This window comes from Anarhichas minor, unplaced genomic scaffold (genome assembly GCF_050575085.1).
Source record: "Anarhichas minor isolate MPS153535 unplaced genomic scaffold, ASM5057508v1 ptg000042l, whole genome shotgun sequence".
NCBI lineage: Eukaryota > Metazoa > Chordata > Actinopteri > Perciformes > Anarhichadidae > Anarhichas > Anarhichas minor.
In genome coordinates this window covers 3,170,870-3,184,568 of record NW_027466488.1, presented here as the reverse complement: position 1 = coordinate 3,184,568, position 13,699 = coordinate 3,170,870, and the positions used below count along the sequence as shown (strand labels likewise).

The 13,699-nt window shown below is 42.2% G+C and overlaps 2 protein-coding genes across 5 annotated transcripts in view; one reads left to right on the top strand and one right to left on the bottom strand.

Moving 5' to 3' along the window:
* Positions 1-9,065, top strand: part of phlpp2 (PH domain and leucine rich repeat protein phosphatase 2) — a 31,148-nt gene extending 22,083 nt beyond the window's left edge. The window contains exons 12-18 of the mRNA XM_076110162.1: positions 901-1,101; positions 1,188-1,350; positions 1,442-1,572; positions 1,710-1,823; positions 2,401-2,595; positions 2,728-2,959; positions 3,057-9,065. Coding sequence (XP_075966277.1) covers positions 901-1,101; positions 1,188-1,350; positions 1,442-1,572; positions 1,710-1,823; positions 2,401-2,595; positions 2,728-2,959; positions 3,057-4,343 — 2,323 coding nt within the window. The 3' untranslated portion in view covers positions 4,344-9,065. The remainder of the gene's footprint in view (positions 1-900; positions 1,102-1,187; positions 1,351-1,441; positions 1,573-1,709; positions 1,824-2,400; positions 2,596-2,727; positions 2,960-3,056) is intronic.
* A 1,595-nt stretch (positions 9,066-10,660) lies between these two features.
* marveld3 (MARVEL domain containing 3) lies at positions 10,661-13,322 on the bottom strand. Of its 4 annotated transcripts, none has more exons than XM_076110164.1 (4): positions 12,839-13,322; positions 12,119-12,352; positions 11,867-11,964; positions 10,661-11,563 (listed from the first exon to the last, which is right to left on the bottom strand). In XM_076110164.1, exons 2-4 carry the CDS (start codon positions 12,340-12,342, stop codon positions 10,953-10,955), a joined length of 933 nt encoding a protein of 310 aa, XP_075966279.1. In that variant the 5' UTR covers positions 12,343-12,352; positions 12,839-13,322; the 3' UTR covers positions 10,661-10,952. The 4 variants fall into 4 exon arrangements, with proteins under 4 accessions (XP_075966279.1, XP_075966280.1, XP_075966281.1 ...); XM_076110165.1 differs by having other exon boundaries at positions 12,899-13,322; XM_076110166.1 differs by having other exon boundaries at positions 12,945-13,322.
* Between the last annotated feature and the right edge of the window lie 377 nt (positions 13,323-13,699).

Below are 13,699 nucleotides of genomic sequence, written 5' to 3'. Positions count from 1 at the left end.
AGTATGCAGGGATTGTGGTGAAAATCAATGGAGCATTCCAAAACGTAACTGGAGCTTAATTTTCCCTCCTATTTCCTGAGTGGTAAATCACTTAACACCCATTAGCAGTTCAAATGCTCTAATGTACTTTACTGTCTCTGATACTGAGACGTAATGGCAGTGACTGCTTTGTGATGGATGGGTTTCCTGATATGTTGTCGAAAGAAAAGGGAAGGGAAAGCCGTTACACTCAGGACTGATAGAAACAATAAATGGCTATAGAAACTAGGTTGATAAGTAACACTTCCACAAGGCCAATGAGGTGTCAACAGCCTTGTAATGTTTGTGGGCTGCAGAGATATCATTGCACTTTAAAAAATGTCTGACTGATTTGAAACAACAGCGTGACAAGGTTCACTCCCTCATTTGCCCGAAGGACAGGTTTTATTACTGTTCAGTATGTGACACGTTCAGACCGTGACTCAACAGCATCAATCACATGAGGAAAAAGCGGAGCTTAAATTACTGTCTCTCTTGGTGCAGGTTCAACAGTATGTTAATCAATGCTCGGAATTAATTTACGGTCTGTGTTTAGAAGTATTCTCTTCAGTACGATGAGAATTGTCTCGCAAACTTGTTGAAACTCGCATCATCTATTCATTTTCATTATCCGCATTGCCATGGCATGCGGGAGAAGATGCACGACAGAATTGTTCCTGAATGTGTGAATAGGGAAAATCAATAGAGATGCCTGAAACATTATTCCAGTAATTTACCAGGAACTATGTGTGAAAAAGGCTCTTAAAACTTTACTGATGCTTCTACTCAGGCATCTCACCTTTCTAGCATCAGCTTCTCCATATCCACTGTAAATTAGACAGGACTGGCTTTAAACTAACGTTTATTTGTCTTCTTTCACAGCCTAAAATACTTAAATGTATCAGCCAATGCCCTGGAAAGTATTCCACCCAGCAGCCCATCCGAGGAGAGCCTCAGCACACTCCAGGAGCTCTACCTGACGAGCAACAACCTGAATGAGAACTGCGGTGCTCTGTTGGTCGGACACCAGAACCTGCGGGTTCTTCACATTGCCTACAACCAGTTGCTCTCCTTCCCAGCCAGGTGTGCTACTTTGGCTTTCATGTCAATCAGTGTGAGTGATCATTTGTGTTCTACTTGTTTAGCTCATTGGATTTGTGTGTCTTCAGTAAACTGAGTAAGCTGGAACTGCTGGAGGAGCTAAATCTGAGTGGCAACAAGCTAAAGGCTATCCCCTCCACTGTGTCCAGCTGTAAGAGACTGCATACCCTCATAGCACACTCCAACCAAATCACTGTCTTCCCAGAGATCCTCAACCTGCCCGAGATCAAGGTCAGACTTACTCTGGTTTTATTTGCCTGACCAGTGTGTGTATTATTATGTTCAGCCCGTGTCAGCTCACGTGTGTTTCGTACGTTTGCAGCTCGTAGATCTAAGCTGTAATGAGCTGACTGAGATCCAGCTGCCCGACTCGCTGCCTTCCACTCTGCAAGAGCTGGACCTGACAGGCAACAACAGCCTGATGCTGGAACATAAAACCCTCAACCTCTTCAGGTGAGTAATATAACCCAGACCAGTTCCTTCGTATATGTGAAGCATAAAGAATACACAAATAATAGAACATAACTGTGTGAGGAACTGTTGCATATATACCTTCTACAATTCTATCTACTATATTTCTTCTTTTTTAGTCATATCACCACCCTAAAATTAGACCAGAAATCCACCACGACAGCAGGAGACTCACAGAGTGCCTCCACTCCATGGAACCACGGCTACTCTGAAATGAGCGGGCAACGGAACAAGTGAGTACTGCTTTGTGTTTCTGTGTTTTTTCTCTGTTTGTTTACAAAAATAAAGGGCTTCATTTTCAATAACTGCAGACATCATGTATTTCAATTGTCATTTGCAAGTGGATGAAATGACAATTACCCGTTGTGTCAACAAATCTGTTTTCAACTAAGTAAGACACTCGATTATTAATTCAGTGTCTTTCTTTTCTATGTCAAGTTTTACCTTGTGTCTTGTGTGCTGTTAAGCACAGAATCACTCTTAGAATGTCATTTTGGTGCATTGGGTAGACTCCTGTATATCTGTCTGTTCGGATGTTGCTGTACAAGCACAGAGCAAGTGTCGACCAAGGAGTCAATATCTGAATCATTGGCATTTAAAGAGTAGCTGGTGCAGTAGGGCCTAATAAATCAATTGGATTTAATATCTGTAACAATGTTAAGTGCATCAGTGTTGCCTGGCTGCTCCTCCAGCTGTCACCCCTTAACCTGGAGCTGCAGCGTTGCATGCTCAAGTGTATATTCGTTTTTACCTCTGTATGGGAGGCGCTGAGTCATCTGTTTGTTAATGTGGATCTATTGTTTTGGACAGGTTGTGTGTGTCCGTACTGGCTGTAGACCGGTTTGGAGACGGTGTGGAAGCATGTTATGGCATCTTTGACGGAGACCGCAATGAGGAAGTGCCTCGGCTGCTGCAGTGCACCATGGGAGATGTGCTTTGCGAGGAACTGCAGCACTCCAGTATTGACAGTGTGTATATGTGCAACACTTTCCTCACCTCACACAGGTAAGACAGATTTTTTTTTTTGTCTGATTTTGTACAAATGTACAATTGCACTCTTACTGTAGTTTTGTAGGCTGACACCAGTGACTCTATAAGTTTGTCAGCAATGTTGTTGTTTGTTTTTGTATTGGACAGGAAACTAGGAATGGCTGGCCAGAAACTGGGAGCTTCTGCCTTGCTGTGTTATATTCACCATGAGCCTTCAGATCCAGGAGGCTACTTTAGCCTCACTGTGGCCAATGTGGGCACCTGCCAGGCAGTTTTGTGTCGGGACGGCCGACCTGTACCTCTCTCTAAGGTTTACAGCTTGGAGAACTGCACTGAGGAGATGGAGCGAGTTAAACTCAGCAAAGCCATTATTACCGAGGTAATGCACGGCTAGTGTGTGCAGCTTCATATTCAGAGGTGTATATTTTACGAGCTATGAGCGCATCTACAATTCCAATGTCTGTTCTGTATTACAGGATAACAAAGTGAGTGGAGTGACATGCTGCTCCCGCCTGCTGGGCTGCTCATATCTGTCTCCGTGGGTGCTTCCAAAGCCCTGGGTGCACACTGAGCCTCTCTGTACCCAGGATGAGTTCTTGATCCTGGGGAATCGAGCGCTGTTTGAACGAGTCTCCTACCAGGAGGCCGTGTGCACTGTGCAGGCTGTGCGGGATCCTCGCGCTGCTGCCAAGAAGCTGTGTTCACTCGCTCAGAGTTATGGCTGCAAAGACAACATCGGGGCTGCAGTAGTATCCCTGCATATTGGTGAGGACAGCTGTACCTGTGAGCCACCTATCTCTTCCACTGAACCACGGGGTCCCCCTCCCGTCGCTGTGCCTGTGCCTGTGACCCCAGGCCCCACTGACCCGGTCCCCCTGTCATCCAGCAGCGGTATTGTCTCTGAGTTCAACAGTGAGACATCAGCCTCAGAAGTGGGCAGCGAGGCGGGCTCCACCGCCTCAGACGAGCACCCATCCTCTGGCCCTGCGTCCCGTCCAGAGAGGCGCTGTAGCCTACACCCTGCTACTACACTGTGTGGGATCATGGTGCCAGGCTCAGTTGGGGCAGGAACCCACCCAGGCCTATTCCAGCGGCAACCCTCCTGCGCTACGTTCTCAAGCAACCACTCTGACAACGGCTTGGACAGTGACGATGAAGCTCCACTTGAGGGTGTGATCTCCAATGGCAGCAAGTTGGAAGTGGAGGTTGACATTCACTGCTGTGCTTTCCAACTACGGCCAGGGGCCCCTGAGAGCCCCAAAGACCTGGACCTTGAAAAGCGAGGTTCTGATTATCCCAATGGCAAAATGCGAAGACAGAACAGCGTGGTGGTTTCTGCTACGAACGGCTGCCTTCTGGCTGTGTGTGGGAGAGAGATTGCAGACCTCAAAAAGTCTCCTTCCACATCCAGCCTGTTTGGGAAGAAACTGTCCAATGGCTCTGTGGTAGCCCCCGAGGACAGTCATAATCTCATTGAGGTGGCCCTAGAGGCTCCAAAGAAGAAATCTGGCTACTTCACTGCCCCAGCACAACAGGACCCTGAGGACCAGTTCATTGTGCCTCCTAGTCTGGAGCAGGAGGTCAGGGAGCAGTTAAGAGGCCAGAGCCCTCTAGTCTCAGGCCCCCCCTTACCATCCATACCCCCTTCCTTAAGAGACCCTGTGTGGGATCATCCACACCCACCTGCATTTGCTTCCAACCTGGTCCCAGGTCCAGGACCGGTCCCCATCCTACAGCACGAAGTCTACGATACCGCCCTCTAGAGGGGGGACACATCAGAGCGTCATACGGCTGGAATTCTGTGATTGTGCCATTCCAGGGAAGAAGTGGAGATTTTTCTCATACATGGGAGATATTCCAGTTCAAGTTGCCATTCAGATCTTTTGTGAGGACAAGACAAACCTGTGGGACTTTGATAGTCACTAAGTGATGCTGCGGCATTAAGGTGAGGTAAAAAAAAAAAAAGGTTTCTGTGCACGGTCTGATTATCGGAAGAAATAGGAGCGACTAAAATCCCAGTTTATAAAATGACGTTGTGAAAATGATGGCTGGCTATCGTAGACCAAAACAAGCCTGACTTGAGATGGGATACCTCATGTGTTAAGACATGTCAGCAACATTTCCCTTTACTTGGAAAGCAAGCAATCTAGAGAGTGTGAATGAGAGATTGTGTTCAGTGAGGTCAAACCTCCTCTCCATGGGCTCCGTGGTCCTGAAGAGGTCCTGAAGAGAAGCCCTGTGACTGAAACTTGAAAAAGTGCCTACTGCAGACGACTCAGCCGAGAGCTCCCCCACATCCAGGCTGTGTTTTGGGGATGTGAGTTTGTTAGTTCATTTTGGAGGAGGGACGGTGTCTCCAAGAGACACCGTCCCTCCTGTGCAATGGCACAGCTTCTGCTCTCCTCCTCTTCCTGTGGCTTATAAAGGAAATCAGACGATATAAATGCTTGTAAGGCACATAGGACTGGAAGATGTGAAGACAAGATAACTGCATTTACATAGCCAGAGACGTTATGGTTCAGTTTTATTTTTAACATTCCCACACAATATGTATAGAATTGTCGATATAGGATTAATTAATTCTACACAATATAGTACACTCTCACAACTAGCAGCCAACTGACGTGGTGTGCTTGAGCTGCTGACACCGAGATTGAAAAGTATCGCTATTTAGAACAACGCATTTTGAATAGCTGTCAAAAATGATATCAAAGTCATTCAACTGTACAGAGCGGATGTGTTGTCGAGTTCAAAAACCCTCATGACAGTATTACCTGTGACCGCGCATGATCAAATGGTCTCCTTAAGAACTGCATAGAGGAATACAAGTTTAATTTCAATTTAGTCCGTTTTATGGTCACAGATTAGTGGACCCCAGGATATCATTTCTTATTTTATTTTTTTTACTTGTCAAGAGATGAAGGATGAAAGCAGTATTTATATGTACTGTAAGATATTTCCACTGGTACTAAGTTTGTATATTTTAGTGTATCCAAACTTTGGGGGCTGCTACCCTTTCAAAATATGTAAACATCCATCCATGCAGATTCAATTATTGTCATTTTTACATCTTAGCAAACATTGCTTTGCTCTGTAATGCACTGCCCACACATCCAGATGACTTCCAGGGTGTGTTATCTTGGCCCATTATGAACGGAACTAAATCTGGTCTGTAGTCACAAAATCCCACAACGTTTGAACCACAGTTCTACATGTAAGAGCAGAACTTAGGGATAAAGAAACAATTCTATTTTTCACTTCCACATATTGCATATATGCCATTTCCTGATCAGGGGTCAATGCTTAGAGTTCAGATCAAACAGTTGATATAAAAAAAAAGAATCCGTGCAGCAACAGTATAAGGTACTGCAACAAGAATACACCGGTTCAGTCCGTTACTAACTAGATAATGCATTCTTCCTCATTAAGTCACGTACAATTAATCAGCAGGTAATATCATGACTTCCTAATCATTTCCATTTTTTTCTAATATTTGTAAGATTAATCATATTTATCTCAGCTGAAAGTAAAAAAAAAAAAATACATTATTTATTTGAATTATCAGGTAAATATTATGGAGCCCGTTCCTGAACCTCCCCACCTTGTGCCAAAAGAGAAAGCAGCTCTGCTGCAGTGGTTATAAGAAGGCCAAAGTTGGGTAATTGCTCATGTCAGTGATTACTACATTACATGTATATTTTTGCCACTCCAAGTCAGTAGTGGTGCAGTTCATGGCATTCCACAGCTGTTGCATAGCTGGACCTTTCCGTGTTCCCTTTTAGCCTTAAAGTAAACACTTCTCAGTATTTTTGAAAGGAGAAGCCCTTTGTTTCATCCCACTCATGTTCTTTTTGTGACTGAGGTCTTTCGCTCCGGGCTGTTGTTTATCGAAGAAGCCCCTCTGCCCTTTCTCTGCTCCACAGGAATGAGTGATAAGTCAGTGATGAAGCCTTAATTGATGTGCGAGTCTGAATCCTTTCTTATATTTTGCCAGTTTTTGACTCATGGTTAAAAGCACTTTGTACATATAAAATAGTTATATTCAGAGTTATGTATATTTGAGTTTAATATATGAGATATTTTTCAACATAGCGTGCTTTGATTATTGTGGCTTCCCTCAGTCCAACATATCACCTCTTGTCTATGAATACATAGCCAACACAAAATGTGCTTACTTAGAGTGACATCAAGACAATTCACATTTACTTCATGTTGTGTTTTTTAATGTGACAAATATTTCTTTTGTTATTGAAGTTTCTTTTGTTTGCTTTCAGTAACATCCGGATTTTACTGAATGATATTTACATTTTTGACATCGGCACCACAAACAGCACTATATATGTTTTCAACCACACTAACACTATCTGCTGACTTTACTCTTACTCTCTATAAATATGAATTTGCCCCCCCTCCTGGCAGAAAACGAGGCAATACAGTTATTCTTTTTTTATTTATACCCAGTATCGATATTTAGTTGAAATGTTGAGCTCATTGCTTCCTCGACATCTGGCGTACCTGGAAATGTTTTTTGAAACCTCTCTATAATAATTACATGTAATGAAAGCATTAGTCTACGATAATATTTACCATAATCCACATCAAGGAGCCGGTATTGTCCTTATTGTGCTTATTGAGAATTCAGACACTGATTCCAACTGACGTTTTGATTTTTTTCTTTTTCTAAAATGAAGAATGGGAAACCATCATTTATTATGCGGCTAAAAATTTGCTTCCAGTCACTTTACTGATCAGACTGTGCAGTGTCGGAGATGCCAAACACCCGGGACCGACACATGGTGTCAGGCGTCTGGACCGATGCCACTGAAACATGGATGGGCGCGACAAGGTGCAGCTAGAAAAGCTGAAAGACAGATTATGATTGTGAATAATATTGACACACATCTGAAACAAGTTGGAAGACTGAACTGTCGAGCACGTTCGGAGAGGAGAAATTGAACTTTCCATAATGTTTGAAACGAAATGGTGGGAATTGCTGATACAAATATGCAAAGTGTCAACTGTATATATATATTCATGTATATCAGAGCTTCATTTTCATCACCTAAAACTACAAGAATCCTATTTCTCAATATGTCTGAAAATACATAATGACTGGTGTATGTACAGTATGTATGATGTGTGTAATTTGGGATTGTGTGTGCAAGTTGTATTGCTCTTTTTTATTTTCTGAGTATGTCCCTTGCTTTGGCTCATTTGCAGTGTAGTTGAATTAGTTTGGGCTGCACTGCACTGCTACATTTAGTGCTATTCAAAATCATCTTGGTCATCTTTTTTATATAGTTCTACATTCATCCCGTCTGTCTTCTGGTTCACACCATATATATTCACTCACTGTCCTGTCCAATATATGTTTCCAACTTGAAGTATATTTGAATATTGATCCATCAGTGTGCATGTACATATGCGGACTGTGTGCGTAGATACAGGAAGAGGGAGCACATGCAGGGTACAGTGCATTGGCCTAAAATATTCCCTTTAATTCTTAAGTGGAGGGGGTCCAGTGATGAAATGCTCCTCATCCCCTTTGTGCACCAAAATAGAGAGTATGTGCATTCGAGTAGGCAACAGTGTCAGTGTTTTTTTTAAACTGCTGATTCATTTCTGAACAGTAAGGGATCATCTTCTCTCTGCGCAACTTGACAAGCTCCCTGTACCACTACATTACGAAATGTCTGTTTGTTTGTCAAAATGAAGCTTAAGTGCACACGTTCAGTAAGTGTATGCATGCCCGTGTGAATAATGGATTGACTGTAATTCTGCGTGGGTATGGTGAATGAAACAGATCCGAAATGCTCCAGTTGTTTAACATGTGACCAAAGTAGCCATTGTTTAATCTCACGGTTCCTTTCTGTACTGTACATTATTTTCTAGAAATGCTTGAATATTTTTTCTTGATGCCAAGAATCTGGTGTTTATTTTTGTACTTCATTGTTTCATGCAAATTTATATTTCCCTCTCCACTACAGACTTTAAAGTGATTGGGAGTCTGCAGAAAACTCTCTCTTGTTGTGGTACTTTTGAAGGTACTAATTAAAGCTGTATTTAATGTTGAAAGCATGCCCTAAATATAAATCCAAACATAAAAGCATAGAGTCCATACAAAATATGATTTATTTATACAAAATGGAGCATATCTAATATTTTGAGTTTTTTTATTCTATCATGCAGATTACTGATACATTTTATGTTTATTAATCAAAAGATGTATTATTTAGGAACAGGTCTAACAATGAGCACTTTTGCTGTGTGTCAGACAGAATTGTACTCCCCTTAAACTTTGAGAGTGGAGGATGGTCGGTATTTTTATTTGAAATGCTGCTATCATTAGTTTTAAGCAGACACGCTGTTTTTAAATTAACTTTAAGCCAAGTAGCAATAAAACTTTTTACTGTGAATTTTTTTGTCCTGTGTCCATTTTGCTCACTGATTTTATGATGATTTCATGCCAATAAATATCATCAAAATGACTCTTTTTGGTCAGTATAAGATGTATGTCTACAATGTTTTTTATCATAATGTAATAGGATATGCTTAACTTTCTATTGAGGTTTTCTCCTACAATCAAGTCCCATCTTTTGATTCCAATATCCACACTACAAATACTCTACCATACTATTAGGTGTGCTAGAAAAAAATGTAGTATGTACCAATACATAGAATGTTAAAGGTAGTATGCATAAAATACCAGTATGTCCTACTGCGTCCAGTCACATTTTGCAGTATGCAAAACAGCATGCTTTCCTGGCTATTCTGACCCACAATCCTCTGCCCAGCGAATAGTTGAACAAGAGGGTCAAAGTTCAAGATGCAACGTTATGAGGAAGTAGTATGTCCCAATTGAATGCAACAGTGTGTATGTTTTAAGGCCAGCTGCAGTATGTAAAAGGATGTGACTTGCAGCTCATATGTTGAAGTCATGGGTAAATTCCTGGTCACAGTAGATCTGCCATCTATTGGTGAAGCTCAGAATGACAACCGTAACTGTTGTAAAAGACAACATGAAATCTTCCAAGTCAGCAGAGAAAGCTGCACTCTTCTCCTTTGATGTTGTTGTGGAAGATTTCTGAGTTAATCGGGAGAAGAGAGTTTTTGTTCACAAATCAATAAAAAAGTCTTCAGAAGATTCAAAGTTGTCTTTTCTCCGTTTATTCGCTTGCAAGGGAAGAGTATACAACAGAGTACGTATTCAGCAGTCTGTGGTAAAAGCTTCAAAATATGTAACCTTTATTTATACAGCAACAAGTTAGATTCAAAGTGCAGCAGCCCCGAGGGCTTGTCTGCTGTATCCAGCTGACTTTTCACAGCTTCGATACATTCAAGGTAACATGAGGTGTTTTCAACCACCAGTTCTGATTACTGCTTAGTCTGCACTTTCTTTACTCCATGTAAGGAACAAGTTGTTCTGCCACTCTGCAAGTAGTTTTGCTACTTTTTCAGGAGCCATTTTCCTTAATAGATGACACGTAGGTTTTCGAGTTCACATCCTTTCAAGAGCTTGAGACATTTGGTTTTGAGAAACAGTTGATTCAGTCTATAACAACAACCTTCTGTATCAAGATCCAACTGCCAGGATTAATTATCAACAGACTGAGTTTCACTCTGACCACGATCAGATCTAAGGAATGCACAATGATTTAAATCTGGAACACAAATTATCCATCCATCCATTTTCCTCTGCTTATCCGAGGTCGGGTCGCGGTGGCAGCAGGCCAAGCAGGCTGACCCAGACCTCCCTCTCACCGGCAACATGTTCCAGCTCATTCTGGGGGATCCAGAGGCGTGTTCTGGGTCTTCCCACAAATTATTTTACCTAAAAAGAGATCTAGGTCTATGAAACCACACCTGGGTGACATATCACATATCTTATTCTTAAACTAACTGGCAACATCTGATATTCTTTGTTGCAAGTTCTGTTTGTCTGTGCTACCCAACTGAGTCCTCTAGGAAAAATGAATAAAATATTATCTGGTAGTATTTCTGGCAATCAGACTGTTTCTCTATCTGCCTCTTAATCTGAGGTTATCTTACAATTTATTAATGAACAATTAGTAATAAAAAATACTTGATATTGGAGTGGTTTATTATAGCTACACGTTTATAGAAGATGTAACAGACACAGTACACAGGTATGTAAACTGGAAAAGTAGTAGAAATAACAAATATTCTACAAAATCAAGTCCAGAAACTTCTTCAAAGTATAAAAAATGGATAAAAATAAAAATAAAAATCACATTCAACCATAGTGAATACATAATAACACCTTATATGATTAAAAAAAACTCCCATGCTGTCTTGTCACAGGGATTTCTAATCAATCTCACTTTTGTTCAAATGTGCCAAAGAGAAAAGTCTTATAAATTGTTGTCCTCATTTGTCCTTTGCTTCTTTAACTCCCGCACTGACCTGAAAGCTCTGACAGCCAACACTGCACCAAAGATGAAAACAAACACCCCCACCACCCCAAAGAGACCTCCTGCGATATCGGCACCGTGAAACTGGCAACCAAAGCCCTTGTGCCCTTTGCTTTTGTACATCTGCTCTCTCTCCGTACAGATAGGATCATTGTAGGTCTCCTGCAGCTTGATAAAGTAGAAGGCCAGTGCAGGGATGTAGCCCAGGCCGATCAGCAGGTTCACCAGGGCCTCCCCGAGCAGCACAGGGGGCCAGCGGTAAGGGACCCTGAAAATCCCCAGGCCGAGCATGGCACATGCGTAGATCATTAAAACCCCACTGAAGGCCATGGCGAAGGCGTACGGAGGCCGCTTGAGCTGATGGTACAGTTGGTCCAGCTCCTTCACCCTGACTGCATCGGCTCCAGTGAAGGCATTGGCTCCACCAAAGTAATAAGCGTAGACTCCACCGAGGCTGGCCAGGTCACGGTAGCCCCCGTTGTTGCTGTATGGCACTCCGGCACAGATGACCAAAAGCAGATTCAAAAACAGCTCCATGAGCTGGCAGATACCTAAGAGACGCAGGAGAAATACAATACTGACATTAATGGATAGCAACACGGTGAGATAGAGCTGAAACGATGAGTCAATGTATTGATCGACACAAATATCTTTATTTAAAGCAAAAGTGCCAAAAAGTTGCTGGTCTCAATTAATGTCCACTTTTTAGTTTGCGCTTAATAAATGTGTATTGCATTTAATATTCTCAAACAAATTGTGGGGGCCATCCAAACAAATTAAAGAAAATGCTGCTGAGCATGCACTTTGATTGTAACCAACACCTCCCAGAAGAACTCTAAAATATATATACTTGCCTCTGCTGGTTAAGATGTATCTGAGATTGTAAAGAGTTTGTCCGTGTTGTCGTTCATAATACTCCCCTTCAGAGTGATAGGCCGGAGTCTCTCTGGACCTACGAGGACAATACCACAAACAATATCACGACAAAACATGCCATTTTACATAAAAATGCAAATAAATAACTCTGCAACAGATGGTGAAAGTGTGTGTAGAGGACACGACAGTGAGTGTGGGGACATGTGAACAGAAAGCATGCGGTCCCTTACAGGTTTGAGGGTCCTCCGTGGTCCTGGTGAGAGGCAGTTGTCATGTCCCTCTGTCTGTTTTGTTTGGCCCTCCTGTCACCAGCAGAGCCTGTGGCGTCCATGTCTCTTGGCTTTTGGTTGCGGTCTCTGCCATCATATGATGGGTGGTCTCTATTGTGTGAGTGGTCTCTGTCCCTGCCCCTGTACTCATCGCTCCTCTGGTGGTTTCTTACTTTCTCTGGCATTTTCCTCTGCCTTCAAAAGAAGATTGTGGACATGAATCCTGTTACAGACCCTCATAAACAAAAGTGAACAGTTGGCTTGTATCTCTGTAACTGCCACTGTGGACAGTTTAGCAGCATGCATGAGTGTTTAAGGGAGATTGAAGGCTGAGCGAGGAGAAGGGCCCAAGACAGAGAGAGGTTTCTTCACTCGTAGAGTAGTCGGGAAACGGTGGTGATGATTTTGGGGCTCTCAGAAATTCAAGTAGGCTGTATGAATTTAATCATATATATGAGGTGCAGTATGTCAGCAAAGTAAATTGGACGTTTACGTGATTGCATTGGCATATTTCTGTGTTTTAACATGGGAGCCCAACGCACATTCTTGTGACAGGCCTGCAATGTATAGCAGCGCTCAGGATTTATCTCCTGTTGCGAAGTTCATCCACGTGTTTTTATGTAAAGTAATTGGTTCTGGGCTCATGAATAAAACCAAAGAGAAAATATTATTATTTCCTACCTTTTGGACTCCGTACACAATGTGGTCGTGTTTATGCCGAGAGAAAAAAAAACAGCCCACCTTTCTCAACTTCCTGTGTTTGAGGTGTCCTCCTCCTGCCACTCACCTGTGATGTGCCACGCCCACTACTTCAGGGCTGATTTTTGGTAAAAAATAGGGAATTTTCTGCTGCTTATCCAACGTTTTTAGGCTTCTTTCCCCAGGTTATAGTAGTTTATATTGTGTTGGATGTATACATTATCTAGGTACTATATTGTAATACAAGTACTTCATTATATTGTTTATGACAGACTAAAACAGACAACTACATTCAATTTCCTTGTCAGTTTGACCCTGTAATTACAGGACACATGCAGCTTCACTAGTGCTTTGTTAAAACTGTAAAGTGGATACAAATACTTGGGTTTCAAGTCGCTCAACTCACAAAAACTAAAATTTTGCGATTCATGCCCCAACCCGGACGTGAACGCACACAGCGCATGCGGTCACACTTTAATCGTGAAGCTCGTGGCAATATTCCACGACTTTACTTTCAGCATTTCCAAAGCACAGACACATTTCAAAATAAATGTCAATTAAACGTGCGACATGTTTGAGTATATTCATGCAGTTCTCTGATAATGACCATAAGAAGATTATCGATTTTCTATTTCAAGCAAAGAGGTCAATCGTTATACTAGTTGTGATGAGCTCAAACTGCAAGACAAAGAAGGTCTCTCCACTTCCTCTAAAGTTAGCCATACATGAGGAGCCCAGCAATAATTGTATATCACCAGAGGTCACAATGAACTGACTGGAGCCACACTGAATATGGTAGGTTTTCGTTGTTTTCGTTGTTTCTTATGCAGCCAGGCTGGATTT

Bases quoted from the DNA above. Each gene is read 5' to 3' on its own strand.
- marveld3 (XM_076110163.1), bottom strand. From the start codon at position 12,342: ATGCCAGAGAAAGTAAGAAACCACCAGAGGAGCGATGAGTACAGGGGC. The intron at 11,965-12,118 runs GTAAGGGACCGC...TTGTCCTCGTAG, and splicing joins CACGGAGGACCCTCAAACCT to GTCCAGAGAGACTCCGGCCT. The intron at 11,564-11,866 runs GCAAGTATATAT...TGCGTCTCTTAG, and splicing joins ATACATCTTAACCAGCAGAG to GTATCTGCCAGCTCATGGAG.